Raw genomic sequence first — 15,953 nt, 5'->3', positions numbered from 1 at the left:
ACCTGCCACCGAGACCCAATTCCGTTTCCTAAAGAAGCGGTGCGGACGGCCTCGAAGGCGCCGCGGGCCTGAGCTCATTGCGCTGCCCCGGTGCGGGGCCTGCCCTGAGCCTCAGCTTCCCACTGTAACCTTCCATTGTGCAGCATCCGCTCCCCTGGACTTTATAATAACACCAATAAAAAAACACTGCAGGGCGAAGTATGGCAGCCAGAGAGCTGGCACGTCCACCTGGGTTTCCCTCTCCATTTACAAAACGAGGAAAATCCACCTCCCTGTTGTTGTCATAAGACCTTAAGCAAGAACGGGCAGAAGGAAAAGAAGAAAAAGCCCCAAAGCGTTTTTGTACTAGTGTGTGCTTTCTTTCTATGCATACATGTAATTGTTTACACGTTTTGCATGTGTGTATATGTACACATAAATGTCCATCTATTTTGCAGACAAGGAACGGCAGCTACCTTTGCAAAAGACAATTTTTTAAATACTTTGTGTTTCAACTTTTTTCCGTAATTTTCCCTATCTAGTGGATTTACCTTTTCATATATTTATGTAATTAGAAGTATTCAGGACAACACTTTCTTTCAGCCCTCCTAGCAATAAATGCGTGCACTGGAGGGCAGTGGGCACGCCCTGTGCTGTGGGTGCCCTGTGCACGGGCCCAGGCCCGAGCGGGAACTGAAGAATCGCTGCGGGCCGCGGGCGAGCTCCGGCGGCGCTCTCTGATGTTCTTGGGGCTCCCAGGCTAAATGCCAGCTTTTGTCTTCCCCGTCTCTGACTCACGTTAAGTCACTTTTGTTCCCTCCAACCCCCTAAAGCCGCACATTTCTTGTTAAATAATCACAGTACGATATTATCAGATCTTTGTTTTAGAACAACTTGTTGGATTTGAGATCTGACCAGCAAAATGCCTTTCTCATTGTACAATATTAATTAAATGGATGTTGAATACATTTCAAAAAATGAATGGCCAAAGAAACATTGCTTCACGTACCGTGGTAAGTACGCAGTAGTGAGCTCCACTGTCTACGCACGTACTGTAGAGATTCTGCACTGGTGAGCTCCACTGTCTACTCACATACCATGGAGACTTTGCACTGGTGAGCTCCACTGTCTACTCGCATACTGTGGAGATTCCACACTGGTGGGCTCCACTGTCTACTCGCATACCGTGGAGACTCTGCACTGGTGGGCTCCACTGTCTACTCACATACCGTGGAGACTCTGCACTGGTGGGCTCCACTGTCTACTCACATACCGTGGAGACTCTGCACTGGTGAGCTCCACTGTCTACTCGCATACCGTGGAGACTCTGCACTGGTGAGCTCCGCTGTCTGCTCACATACTATGGAGATTCCGCACTGGTGAGCTCCACTGTCTACTCACAGACCGTAGAGATTCTGCACTGGTGGGCTCCACTGTCTTTAACTGTTTTCTGTCTCGCTCTTTTTAGCTCACCGACACCCTTGTTGGTGAAATTCTCCACGGAGCCGATGGGACCAGCATCAAGTGTGGCGTCATTGGAGAAATCGGCTGCTCCTGGCCTCTGACTGAAAGTGAAAGGAAGGTCCTCGAGGCCACAGCTCAGGCCCAGGCTCAGCTCGGCTGCCCGGTCATCATCCACCCTGGAAGGAACCCGAGTGCCCCGTTCCAGATCATCCGCATCCTGCAGGAAGCAGGCGCAGACATCTCCAAAACGGTCATGTCGCATCTAGACAGGTAAGAGGCGTCTCAGAAATCAGCTCAGGGCAGCGAATGTCGCTGAGTGCGTGAGCACCTGCTCCCCGTGCACGACGTCTGGGTTCAATTCCCGGTACCTCCTAAAAATAAACAAAACTAGTGCAAACCACCGAGGACCATGACGGCCAAGTAGATAATGCCCTCAGGTCCGTGAAGCTCTGGTCACCTGGGGCGGCTCCTGGAAGTCGCCGCGCATCCAGGGTCTCAGCTGGTGCCGTGCAACTCAGTGTGCCGCCTCCGCGCCCCGCTCCGTGGCAGAGCCTGAGGGGTTTGCGTGGACCGTCTGTGTAACTCATCGAGTCTTTCGCGGTAGGCATCACTTTCCACTTCACCTCCCTGTGTCACGTGGTGATTACAGTCGTTGCCAATTCCACTGGCTCAGTCTTGGCCAGTTGTAGGGGGATCACTTTATCTGCAAATATAAAAGGAAAGTGAATGACTTCATCCAGAGCAGAAAACTGTACATCACATTCCCGTTTGTGTCACGGTGGTGACTGGTGACTTGTCACCTGAAAGCTGGGAAACGCAGTGTTCAGAAGGACAGTGTGGCTGGTGGTACTGTATTCGGGGTGTCCAGAGAGGAAAACAGTAGGCTCTGTAAACAGATGGCAATGCCTCGGGCCGTGCTGAGGCTCGCCTTTAGACAGGGCTTATTAAGGAATTCGCACAGAACAATGAGTAATAATACATTACAGTTGCTTCTGTCTTGCACCTTGGAGCAAATCCATCTGAACAGACCGATCCATGCTGATCGGCAGACCTGACGTTCTGCTATTTAATAAACCAGCAGTCCTGCAGGAGGGATGGCAAAGTGCGTCCACGTCGCAGATTGTAAAATCCTCTGCAGAAAACATAAGCAATTATAACTGGGGTCAACCAGAGCGGCCGGTATGAAAGGGAAACTGAGGGATGACCAGGTGAAGGCAGCTGGGCTGTGTCAAGGTTAGTGCTTGACCGCTTTCAAGAATCGTCCGGTTGTACTAATAAAATAGGGCGGCGGTTCCAGGAACTTGTCAGAGAAGGACCGCGCCTCGTGTGAGGAGTCGGGTCTTGGGGCCCAGAAAGACCCTAGTTCAAGTTCTGACTCTACCATTTGCTCAGAGAGGCCAGGAGCAGCCGATTTCTCCAGTGACGCCACACTTGATGCTGGTCCCATCGGCTCCGTGGAGAATTTCACCAACAAGGGTGAGCTAAAAAGAGTGAGACAGAAAACAGTTTATAGACAGTGGAGCCCACCAGTGAAGAGTCTCGACGGTATGCGAGTAGACAGTGGAGCTCATCAGTGCAGAGTCTCCACAGTATGCGAGTAGAAAGTGGAGCTCACCAGTGCAGAATCTCCACGGTCTGGGAGTAGACAGTGGGGTTCTGGTATAGCATCTGTAATCAATAATGATGATTCATTATTATATTTTAAATATTGTGGAGTGTGCATACATACAAAAGAGCATAGAGAATATTTATTTTTAATCTGTGTGTTTCTTAGATTCTTGAAAAGATTTCTTCTGCAGTTATATTAATGTTCTACAATTGTTAGTCGTGTTAAAAACAAATATTCTATCATCTTAATGATTTTTTAAAATTGCTCCGTCTATTGGTTACTGAAAGAAGCAAGTAAAAATCTATCAGTTATTTTTTACTTTCTTCTTGTGTGTCTTTCAAGTTTTGCTTTATGTATTTTGAAGCTGTGTTATTACATGCATGGAAATTTAGAATTGTTTTTTCTTCCTGGTGAATTGACTCATATCAAAACTATATTGAGCTGCTTTCTCTCTATGTTCATAATGCTCTTTTTTTAAAAGGTTTTTAATCTGATACTGATGTTACTACACCAGTCTTTTTGTGTTAGTATTGCACTTATATCTTCCCCCTTATTTTACTTTCCATCTTTCAGAGTACTTATATTTTAGATGAGTCTCCTATAAAGCATGTGGCCGGGCTTGGAGTTTTACCCAGATGGACATTCTCTGTCTTTTAAACGGAAAATTCAGCCCATTTACATTGACTGTGATCATTGACACGCTTGTTCCACTTCTTCTTTTTCCTTGATTTCTTTTTCAAGCTTTCTTTTTCCTCCTTCTCTTTTTCCCCATTACATCTTTTGAAGGTATGCACACAATTTCTATTCTTTTAGTGGTTCTAATAGAAAATATAATGTGTCTATTTAACTTACTAAATTTAAATCTAATGAATAATTTCACCTTCCTTCTTAGTAATACTTTAGAGCCCTTCAACTCCATCTCTCACCTCATAAGTTACGTGCTTCTTACCCTGGATGTTAGGTTTACTGACTTATTTTTGTCAAGGTCAGAAAGTTTTTTTAAAAAAAAGTTAAAGCTCTTTATTATTAGACAAGTTGTAGGTTTACAGGAAAATCATGCATAAAATACTGAGTTCCCAAATACCTTGTCTTCATTTCCTGTGCTGCCCAAGCAAATGCCATGATAAGGGGTCAGGTTAAATAATGGGAATTTATTCCCTTACGGTTTGAGGCAGGGAAAATGTCATCAAGGCAGTGCTTTGTCCCCAGAGACGGTGGCGTTCTCAGGTTGGCTCCTGAAGATCTTTGGTCCTTGGCTTGTCGCATGGAGAGGCACATGGCATCTCCTGGTCTCTCCTTCTCTGCCGGGTCCACTGAATCGCAGCGTCTTGATCCCCGTGCCTGTGCTCTGAGTTTCGTTCTGCTTACAAACGACTCCAGGGGCAGGATTCAGACCCGCCCTGGCTGGGCTGGGTCACACCTTAAATGAGGTAACCTCGTGTAAAGGTCCTCTTTTAAGGGCTCACACCCACAGGAATGGATTTCGCTTCAGAACACACTTTCCTGGGATACACAGCTCCAAACCACCACACGACTGTGAGCGCTAAGTTCACGTGGCAGCTCAGCCGGGCCACGGTGCCCAGGTGTCTGGTCAAGCAAGCACTGGACATCTCGAGGACTTAAATCACATGGACTTAAATTGATTACATCTATGGCTGATTCCATCTACAGTGAACTGAGTAGATTGCCTTGAGCAATGAGAGACATCTCATCCAATTGCTTGGACACTTTAAAGGAGAAGTGATGGTGTCAGCCATCAGAAGAGAGATTCTCCATCTCCACTTCACTCTGCTTCTCCTGGGGAACTCATGGAAACTTTCATTGGTGTTCCCAGCTCGTGGCCCACCCTACGGAATTCAGAGGAGCCCATCCCCACAGGCATGCGAGACAATTCTTATTTAAAAATCTCATAATATTTATCTTCGGTCAGTTCTCATAATATTTATCTTCTGGTCAGAACTGACCAGAACTGAACACCCTAACTCAGACAGCCACCCTGCATTAGAGTGCTACGTTTGTCACAACTCATAAAAGAACATTTTTCTAATGGTGCTATCAACTACAGTCCATCTTTCACAGTTGGGTTCCCTGTTTGTAATGTATAGTCCTATGTAGCTGATTTTTAAAATCTATAATTAGACATTTCTTTACTCTTTTAGAGCATATAAATGGTCAGTGTCTGTTTCGTACTAGCCTTTCTGCTTGCTTCTTTCTTTGCCCCCAATTCCTTCTTGCACCTCAAGTCTTTGTTCTGGAATTGTTTTCCTTGGTCCTGAGGTACCTCATCTGAAGTTCTTTTAGGGGGTCTGTGTTGGTCATAAATGCTTAGATTTTGTCTGAAAACATCCTTATTCCTACTTTCGTGAAAGGTAACTTAATGTAATAGATCATTTACAGTAATTAATTAGAATAGATAATTCTATTTACACATTTTTTTCTAAGCACTTTAAAGACATTGCATCTTCGACTGACACACATTGTCATGATTGACAAGCATCTCCGTCCTTCCTGTGACTGAGTTGTCTTTTCTCTCTGGCTTCTTCTAAAATTTTTGTCTCCGGTGCTTGCAGCTGCACCATGAGCTGTCGGTGTGAATTTCTCTTTATTATATGTGCTTGAAATTCTTCGGGGTTCCTGAATGTGAGGATGTATCTTTTACCATTTCTAGAAAATCTCAGATGTTGTCTCTTGAAAAATTACTTCACCCACATTTTCTTTTATTATCTGCATCAGAAACTCTACTAATTCAGTACAGGAGTCTCTCTCCTGTCCTTCATTTCACCAGCTCTTTCTTATTTCCATCCATTTGCATCTTTGAGCTGTTGTGGTTTGAAGCTGGATGGACTCCAGAAAAATATGTTCTTAAAGTTAATCCACTCCTGAGGGTGTGGACTCATTGCAAGTAGGACCTTTTGATGAGGCCATTTCGAATAAGGTGGCCCCACCTCATTCAAGACGGGCCTTAGTCCTATTACTGGTGTCCTTTATAAACAGAGTGAGTGGAAACAGAGATAAAAAGCCAGTGTAGCAAGCAGCTACAAGCAGTGAAGCTGGAAGAGAAGGGAGAGACCAGCGATGCCGCCACATGCCTTGCCATGGGACAGAGGAGCCGAGGGTTGCTGGCAGCCGTCCTTAGGGAGGAAGCATCACCTCGGTGGTACTTGATTTAGACATTTTCCTAGCTTCAAGACAGCAAGCTGATAGATTCCCATTGTTCAGGCCAAACCATTTCATGGTATTTGTTTTAACCTGCTAAAGGTGGAATTTGTCAGTTCTATCTTCCTGTTTACTACTTCTCTCTTCAGTGGAATTAATCCATTGGTTAGCCTATCTGTTTGATTTTTAGTATTAACGACTATGGTTTATTTCTGTAAGGGCTATTTGGTTACTTTTCAAATATGCTTGCAATGTTGTTAGTGCCTTTTTCCTGCAACATGTTTTCAATTCCACTTTTTTTAAGGAGGCATGGGGGATTGAATCCAGGACCTCGCACATGCTAGGCAGGCACTCCCCTACTGAGCTGCACCTGCTCTGCCGATTCCATTCTTTTTTAATGATTTTTTTATTAGAGAAGCTGTGCGTTTACAAAACAACCATGCAGAACGTACAGAATTCCCATACATCGACCCACCACCTTGATTTGTTGTGGAGCATTTGTTACAAACGATGTTAGAACATCGTTGAAATATTACTGCTAACTGCAGTCTATTGCTTGCCTTTGGTGTATTTTTAAAATAGTAAACATACAAGATTATAGCTTGTAGTTGATAAATCCAGTTTCCACTGTCTTTCCACTCAGCTTTTATAGTTTATTAGTTCGGTGGCTTTAATTCATGTGAGTGTGTTTTCTTGTGTGTGTTGAGTGTGAGTGTGTGAGGTCAGATTCCCTGGATGTGCTTACGAGTTCCTGGGTTGCTTTATATGTTTTTTCCTTTTCCGGCTGTGTGTTTTGCTTCTTTCTGGTAAGCAGGTAGGAGGCACTGCCAACCCGAGACCACGTTAAACTTCCGGCGTTGGGGGTTATGCCCCACAGGTGCTAGGAATCCTGGCCCCATAACCGGCGAGTGCAGGCTTGTGGCCGGGTTCTTTCGGGAGACGGTTCTTCAGCCCACCTCCCTTCCCCACATGACAAGGTGGGCCGCACTTTCACCTGGCTCGCCAAGAGGGTGTGGGCTCCAGAGGGGCCCTTCGTGTGCAGGGGGCTGTCTCCACCTGGCCCCCTCCAGGGATGCCCCTGGCCCGAGGCAGGTGCCGGCTAGCCCCCCACTTGCCCCTCGTTCTTTCTGCTCTGTTCCAGCCCACGAGCAAGCCCCTTACTTTCCCTCTGGATTAACCAAGCACGTAACGCATGGTTTTTCTCTTTAATCCTACCCTGCACTTTATATACAATATCCTGAAAGATTTTCTGTAAATGCCTAATCCTCCATACGGCTCCAAACCAGCTCATTGTGATTCCTAAAGAAGAATCTTTCTATCCTTATCTGTTTACAATTAGACACATATGCAAGTCACAAAGTTGCGCTTGGCATAAGTAGAAAATAGGCTTTCCTTGGAGCCTGGGAAATAAGCCTTACCCCCAGCACGGCGGTGCTTCACGCACAGGCCCAGAAAATGCGTGCACTGTGTTTCGTTCACCTGGATCTTAGTGATGTGCGTTGTTTCTCTTACGAATGTCTACCGTCCTTCTAGAATGGCGAGCTCAGGTTGCCCGGCCACCGCTCTGCTGTTTTTTGTGGGTTATCCAGGGTTCCAGCACGGAGGAAGAGCTGCGTCATGAGCAAGCTGGGCGGGGCGGGGGGCGAATGGGGAAAATGGCCCTAGACAAAGTCTTGCCTTTGAAAAGGCAAACCGAATAAAGTAACAGAAAAAAATCATCAGGGAGGCCAGTGCAGGCGGCCGGGGCTGTGTGAGGTGATGCCGTCCCCAGCGGCCGGGCCAGTGGACGCCTGGTGAGACCCGTCTTTCACAGCCCCGAGGTCTGCTGTGCTGCTCACAGTCTGATCTCCAGCTACCTATAATGGGGACAAATCACAAAGGGCAGGCATTTCAGCAACAGAATGCACAGAGCATACAGAAAACAGCAGCGCATCCTGAAAACAAGGCCTCCAGGAGGAACAAAACAAACAGAGCAGCGTCACTGCTCTCTCGGGCCGGTGGTTGCAAGGCAACGGCTGTGTGGGGCGCCCGAGCCCCTTTCCAGACCACCCGGGCTCCCACAGGTCAGAGGACGCGCCTGCAAGGTCCAGCAGGTCTGCAGCCACAGACGGGGAGTGCTTCTCAGCTCTGTAAATCTTGGTTCACTCGGAGCCAGGCATAGGCATGTTACCCTGGAGTGCACACTCACTCACCCTCACCCTACAATGCAATGAGCTAAACACTGCCCCATGCCCATCCCAAGGGCCGCTTAGGACCTCGTGCTGTCGTGGGGGCCGTTCCCTGGTGGTGACCTCTGACCAGCCCCCCTGAGCCCTCCCTGGCCATCTGTTCCCCTAGAACACGGCCTGAGAGGGCCCCCCAGGAGTGTGGACCACCCCTGGCAGCCACACCCACCCAGACGCAATGCAGATTTGAGGAGCACCGGCGCGCACCGTTTCTCTCGGGCTTTGGTCGGCCGAGGCCTTCTGTCTTTTGACCACTGCTGGTGGTTCTGCCCCCTGCGGAGCTGCCCACACACCTGGGTGGCCTGCTGTGCCCGAGCCTCGTCTGCGCAGCCCTCCGCGATGCAGAGAACCCGGAAGACGCTCTCGTTGGGGCGTCAAGGAGGTTTTCCTCAGTGTGTCTCAGAGGAGCTGCAGGTGTTTCCACGGGAGCAGCTTGCGGCTGAAGGTATTTGGGCACTGTGTGCTGATTAAACTGTGGGACCCCTGGAGGGAGTGGACACTGCCGGGGCTAAGGCTTTTTCCTACTTGTTATTCATTTAACAAACCCAAGGTCTTTGATAGAAAATCCAGGACCTGGAGTTTGCTTAGGTGCATAAAATAATCCAGTGTAGGAAAACAGATAAACCTCTGATCCTTCAGGCCACAGGCCCACAGGTCCAGCACAGGTACAACACAGGTAAAACCGCACCATCCATCTGTCCATTCATCTATCCACTGTCCATCCATCCATCTGTCCATCCGTCCATCCATCCATTCATCCATACATCCACACACCCATTCATCTGTCCATCCATTTATCCATCCATCCATCCATCCATCATCCATCATCCACTCACCCATTCATCCATCCATCCATCCGCCCATCCATTCATCCATCCACAAGGATTCATTGAGCACCTGCCTGGTGTGGAGTCGGAGACCACACAGCCAATACTCGACGTCCAAACCGTTACTTAATTGTAATCTTGGCATCTCCTAACCTGGTGTTGACTTTGAAAAAAAGCACAAAACATAGTTATCTGGCATCCTTGGAACTTTACACTTTTAGTTCCTGTGAATGCTAGTGAAGTAGTGTGAAATTATTCAAAAACAATTCCAGGCACATGTTTGGCAAACTGAAAATAAACAAAATATTTGTATATAGTTAAATAGTATGGTGGCATTTTTAACACAACAATAGGAATATATGAGCTTGAAATAGTTTGTAACATTTAAAATCTGCTAATGCAGTGTTGTATTTGTTAAAAATTTTCTCTTAGGATTGTGTGTATGAATACATAATGTAAATAATGTACAGCACGCAAGGAGGGGTGAGGGGCATTGAGCACAGAATGAAGTAAAACCAACTTCTTTTGGTCATGTTGGCTCTGGAAGGCCAGAAATAAAAGAAAGTAGCCCAGGGAGCAGGGGAGCGGCCTGACGAGCGAGAACTTTAGAACTTACGTGCTAATAGCACTTGTCTTTCCCCAGCCCCTCATGCCCGCTGACATTTCCCATTATCAATATGTCAGAGCAGGACTGTGCAAGCAAAGCCAGGGGTTGCAAACACGCCACTGCGGCCCCTTACTCATTGGGCGACTTTCACTAAGAACCTGTGCTTTTCTAGAAGCACATGCCTTAAATAAATTCTCCATGGAAATCCTGGGGTGAAGAGGCAGTATCTCCCAGCGCATCCACGCAGCACACGTGCCCATCGGTGCAGGGGTCTGGGGCTTGTGGCGTCCAGCCTGGGCGGCAGCGCCCGCCCCTGAGGGGACCCCTTCCCAGCAGCCCCCTCCCTCCTGGGGCTCCAGATCCCTTTGCTCCTCCGATAAAAGGCGTTGATAAAAAGTGGTTTTAACCTGTAAAGTGCCCACAAATGCTGGCCCGTTACTGCTTCTTGTGGATTTCATGACTGTGTCCTCTCAACACAGGACCTATTTTGTTTTTAAAAAGATTTAGGCAAATGTCTGACAGACTGAAGCTCAGCCCACTTCTGTGTGTGCACGTGTGTGCTGACCTCCTGCAGCCACGCTGGTCGTAATTGGCGCTGAGAGCCCGTCCCAGACGCGCGCCGGCCGACCTGGGCAGACCCGCCGGGAAGGCTGTTCCACCCCCAAACCTGCCACGAGTCATTTTTTTTCTGAAGCAATTTTTCATGACTGTGACACCATTGCCATGGAATGTGGCATTTTAACAAATGGGATTGCCATGTCTGTGAGATTTATCTTCACTCTCTGCAATGCCATCATTCCCTGAACCGTGGATTGCCTTACATGAAAAACGCAACCTCTCCCGCGCTACGCAGCAGCTGGGAAGTCCACCGTGAGAAGTGTCTGAAAAGAAGCCTTTACACTGGGCAATTCTGAGCTGACCCCGGTTTTAGTCTAACTCAAACAAGGGCTTTTCTCCCTGGCAGCATCTGTTCCTTTTTAAGCCCATCCTGGTGACATCACTCCCTCTGATGATGTCGTTACATCTCGTAGGAACCCAAGCAGTCAGAGCACTGGATTATGTGGGAGGCAAGCGCTCGTGTAAAGGCAGAGAGCGAGGAATAAGCCACGTGTGTGGCATCTGGAGTCTTGGTCTACTGTTTCTCATTCTCAGGTATTCTCTAATAGCCAAAATTCTGTTTCATGAAAATAATGCCTCAGTGCTGAAAGAATGCTATAAACGAAGATAAACAGAGCTTCCAAATACCTCCATATATGGGCAGAGATGACCAGATGAACGGGAACACGCCATTCTAATCAGTGGTTTTGATTTGTGTGAAACCAAAGTCAGATATTTCATTGAAGTAGCAAATTATATTTTTTTGACCATGGACAATATTTAAGCCAAATGCATCATTTTTCTTTGACTTCCATTTTTGACACTAAGAAATAAAGTAAATAATTAAAATTCATGAATTAATAATTTTTAAAAATTTTATAGTTGAGGTGGAGGTGCCACTGGCAATCTAGGACTCTGTTTTAAATTCTGTTAGTGTTCAACGTGTTAGATTATAGTAAATTAGATTATAATCATTAGATTAGAGTCATTCAGAGACTGGTTTATTTTAAACCTTGCATAATAAATACTTTAAAATTCACTTTAGGTTAGCAGATGACTGGTTCTAAGTGAATTTAGTAGTTCTTTTAAGTACTTGTTGAAAATTCCTCATAAAATAATAAAGAAGCCACATACTATCCATCAGCTCTCAGTTGAGAGGCTCGGTGGGGGAGGAGGGCAGTGAGGTCGCCAGGAACTCCTTTGTCGGTGAGCAGTCGGTTTAAGGGCCGTGAAACTCCAGGCTGGTTTTAGCAGATGAGCTGCTGCCCAGGCGCCCCAGGCAGCCTACAGGTCCCCTGTCAAGTGGCAAGTAGGAGCACCAAGTGCATTCCGTCCATCCCGAGAGCGGACCCAGCTGCGCCCAGGTGCACACCCTCCCGCCCAGGAATTCCCAGGTGGGGAAGGCTGAGCCCATAGGGAAGGAGCCCTGGCCCTGGACAAGGAGCTGGGCGCTGGGCGCCTCGGGGAAGGCGCAGTTTGGTCGCCACCGCCGTGGCGTGCCGGCCGCCAGCTCGCTGTGCCCAGAGCTGCTCCCCGCGCTCCCGGGTCCGTCTCAGTGCCGCGCCCACTGCTGTCCTGGGGTGAGGGCGCCCCTGCCCCCAGGAAGCACCAGTGTGTCCTCCCAGAGGTCTCCTCCACTCCTCCCTGCACCTCCGTGGGAGAGGACCCATCTCACTCACGGAGATCCCCAAGTCCTCGTCCTTGTCCCTGGTTGCGGCCATGAGCCTGTCCTTGTCGTCCGCCTGGTCTACCTGCCAACAGTGCCAGCAGGTCCGTGGTCAGGGCAGACCTGACGGCACTCCTGCCTCTCACTTAAAATCCTTCAGGCTCCCTTTGTCCTCTGCCGAAAGTCTGAATGTCTTGACACTGCTGCCTCTGCTTCAAATGTCCTATTCATGCCTATCGATTTTGGAGTCTTCCTGCAATAGGCAACTCATCGGGAGTTCTTCTCCATGAGCTTTTCCTTGCTCCTTCTTTGTGCCAACCCAGTTCCTACTAGTGCTTTCGTTATCTCACTGGGTAAACGCTGCACAGCAATCATTTGTTTCCATGTCTCATTTCCCTAGTAGGCTCTGAACTTCTTGAAAGATGAGGCCCTGCCTATTTATCTTTGTTTTCCTTGCTTATACCTCATTATAAGTAGATGATCAACAATTTCTTATTAAATGAATGGATGGGTGGGTGGGTGGATGGATGGATGAATGGAAAGGTGGTGGATGGATGGATGGAAAGGTGGGTGGATGGATGGGTGGATGGGTGGATAGATGGATAGATGGATGGGTAAGTGTGTGGATGGGTGGGTGGATGGATAGTTTGGTAGATGGATGGATGGGTGGGTAGATGGATAGGTAGATGGATGGATGGATAGGTTGGTAGATGGATGGGTTGATTGATGGATAGGTGGGTGGATGAATGGATAGGTTGGTGGATGGATGGGTTGATTGATGGATAGGTAGGTGGATGGATAGGTGGGTGGGTGGATGGGAGGATAGATAGATAGCTGGGTGGATGGATGGGTGGGTGGATTGGTGGATGGTGGATGGATGCTTTTTCCTCATGCATTTTGGCCTTGATTGAGAAACTATAGCCTTATCTTCAGGAACAAGTTCTTGCCTCTGAATAAATGTTCCTTCAGTCTGGATCACCAATCCCTCACCCAATACCTTAACCACCAACTTTACCTGAATAGCACACACTTCAAGACTCAATTCAAATGCGTCACTTATTTCACTAGTCATTCATATTTGTATTTATTTCTACTATAGAAAGCTTTTAATCAATTTAATTGTAAGTATTGGTTTAAATATCTGTCTTCCCTAGACTTTAAGCTCCTTTGGACAGGAGCTTGAATTTCTTATTCCTGTCTGTGTTTCTAACAGAAGATAGCACAGGGCAGGTGACAGGAGATATTGCTGGATTCCTTTGTGCAGGTGTGCTTGGTTGTATGAAATGATAATGCTTCGGAGAGTTCTTTGAATCTGCAAAGCCCAGGATGAATGTTATCTTCTTGGTCACACCCACGAAACATACCTTTCCTCTGCTGCTTGGGTCTTTCTGTCTGGACAGCCCAGCAAACCGGTGCCTGAGTTATCACTTCACACAGCCCTCCTCGTTCCCATTCCAAGTGCCTTTTGACGTTCACCTGAGCCCCTCCACACTCAGATAAGATCTAGAATATAAAGGGATTTGAAAAATAGAACCGTCTGCATTTTAGTACCACTAGATCAGTGATAACTGTAGAGTCTTAAAATGAAGATGCCAAATCACTTTAGATAGCTGTTTTCTTAGCTGGTGGTAATAGGCTTATCATAAATTTATGTATATTCCTTATAAAAAGAGACTTTAATAGTTCAAGAGAAAAGTGTAAGTCATGCAACAAAAGAAATGATGTAGAATAAGTGATAGGACTAACTACTTGGTGCAAAAATCCCATCTCCATCTTGGGAAACCCCCGGATATTTCACGGATGACACTGCAGTCGCTTCACCCACCTTGAGGCGGGGACGCCCTTCAGTGTGAAATGCAGGAGCTCCTCTGCCTCTCACAGGCACCCCACTGGCCCTGCAGGTCAGGATGTGGAAAATGCCTACCTTGAAGGCTGTGGAAATCGGAAACATTCCTTGAATGGAGCGAGGAAAACTGGCCAAGGTGAACGCTGTGAGCTCACTGACGCGGGGGGTGGGGCAGGACCTCTGTAGAGCCCTTGTTGGAAAGACGTCAGCAGAACGCGTCTGCCAAGGCACCAAGGTGACGTCCGGGTCACCCTCCCCGAGTGAAAAGGGCACTTGCATAAATGCACTGCAGCTGCAGCTCGGCAGACCCTGGAAGCCATCCAGCTCAATGTCAGCCCCATGTGGCTAACTGACCTTGCGAGGCGCTCTGGAGCTGGCTGCCCCTCTGTTCCCGGCCGGTGGGGTTTGGGTCCCACAGGGGTCCCTGCCCAGCTGTGGGGGGTAGGAGGACAGTCGAAGGGAATGGCTCAGGCACCTGAGAACTGGGCTCTGAAGACGACAACCCTGCATTTCTTGGCAGCCCCTCAGTTTGCAAACTGAGCTGCATAGTTTTTCAGAGCCTTCGTTTCCTTGTCTGTAAAATGGGGATGGTGCCTTCCTTGCAGAGTGCCTAAGGATCACGTGGGATGGGGCTGTATAAACCCTGGTGACTCTTAGTGTTTATGCTCTGCTTTCCTCGCCTCTCCCGTCCTACCCTCTTCAGCATCAAATGCCAACTCCTGTGGCTTTTTCAAGACTTTGCTTTGAAAAACATCTGCCATCACTGATACCACCTTGTCCTCCTTGGATCTTGCACCGTGCTCGCTCCTTCAGTAAGAACGGAAGTGAGTTCATTTCTTCATTGCTTCACACCAAGGTCCACTTTCGCAGAGGTGGTGATATCATGAAATGTCAGTTTATATATATTTATGCATATATATGCATGTATATTTATATCCTGGCTTTTTAACAACAGCAAATTTGCTTGTTCCCCTTTCTCCATTTCTTTGTGTGCGTTACTCTAATATCCGAAATATCAGCTCCACTGCTCTTTTCCTAAAGAAATCTCCCAATGTGTGACTGTGACATCGTAAGGTCGCGCGTTCTACAGCCTGTGCCACCAGATGACCATGCCCAGGGGCTGCTTTTGGAACCACATGTGTGGGTGGCTCTCGCTGACTGTGTCGTCTCTGTCTGGAAGACGTGGAGATGTCTGTGCACGGTGACGTTTTTTGGATGGCATCGTGTGTCGGTGGCCCCTGGAGGGCGTGGTCCTGCATCTCCCACCCCTCGTGCGAGGCCGTGTCCACGCCAACCACGCGCTCCGTGGTCCAGGCTTTAGGGAGGGAAGGCGGACGCCGGGCAGCCCGCTGGGAAGCTCTGGCAGCCCCTGCAGGGTCTGATGGCGATGGGGACAGGCAGGGAGGGACATGACGAGTCTCTGGTTATGGTCTGAAGGCCAAGCCAAGAGGCCGCGTGGTGGGGTGAGACACGGCAGGAGTCCAGGATGCCTGTGAGGCTTTGGCCCGAGTGCAGGAGGGATGGCGCTGCCTTGGGACAGGAGGGGGCATGTGGGAGCAGCGCCTGGGGTGGGATCAGGAAGCCCGAGCCGCCTCTCAGACACCCAAGTGGACGTGGCAGGCAGGCGGGTGGGCATGCATGTCCAGAGTCCAGGAGAGCAGCTGGGTTCTAGGGACAGGAGGTGCCTCTGTGCCCCCGAAAGCGGAGCGGCATCAGCACGTGGCAAGGCAGCCAGCGGCGGCCACGGTTCCGGTGCCGCTGGGGTTGTCCAAAATAAGCGCGTTGGCCCAGGCCTGGCAAGTAGAGACCTCCACAAAGCAACCGTCACTTAGCTTTCTGTTGAACCCCCCATTTTTCATGTGCAGCTGGAGGGTGCTCCAGGGAGGAGCTCGAATTCCAAAGTAGAAAGGGCTACTGTGTGTACATTCAGTCAATGTACTTCTGGAAAATGGCATTTGAGTGGAAGTCCTGTAGCAA

General features: G+C 48.3%; 1 protein-coding gene and 1 long non-coding RNA gene across 5 annotated transcripts in view; one reads left to right on the top strand and one right to left on the bottom strand.

Annotated features, from left to right (window-relative positions):
• The window catches only part of PTER (phosphotriesterase related), a 50,794-nt gene that overhangs the window by 26,051 nt on the left and 8,790 nt on the right, over positions 1–15,953 (top strand). For all 4 annotated transcript variants that reach the window (XM_058297914.2, XM_058297916.2, XM_058297915.1 and 1 more), the window contains one exon: positions 1,448–1,713. In XM_058297914.2, coding sequence (XP_058153897.1) covers positions 1,448–1,713 — 266 coding nt within the window. The remainder of the gene's footprint in view (positions 1–1,447; positions 1,714–15,953) is intronic.
• Positions 11,987–14,143, bottom strand: LOC131278585 (uncharacterized). The gene is made up of 3 exons (XR_009185963.1): positions 14,055–14,143; positions 13,495–13,633; positions 11,987–12,215 (listed from the first exon to the last, which is right to left on the bottom strand). It is a non-coding gene; the product is annotated as an uncharacterized lncRNA (long non-coding RNA).

Source organism: Dasypus novemcinctus, chromosome 5 (genome assembly GCF_030445035.2).
Source record: "Dasypus novemcinctus isolate mDasNov1 chromosome 5, mDasNov1.1.hap2, whole genome shotgun sequence".
Classification (NCBI taxonomy): Eukaryota; Metazoa; Chordata; class Mammalia; order Cingulata; family Dasypodidae; genus Dasypus; species Dasypus novemcinctus.
Note: the sequence above shows the minus strand (reverse complement) of the source record. Positions and strands in the feature narration are given on the sequence as shown.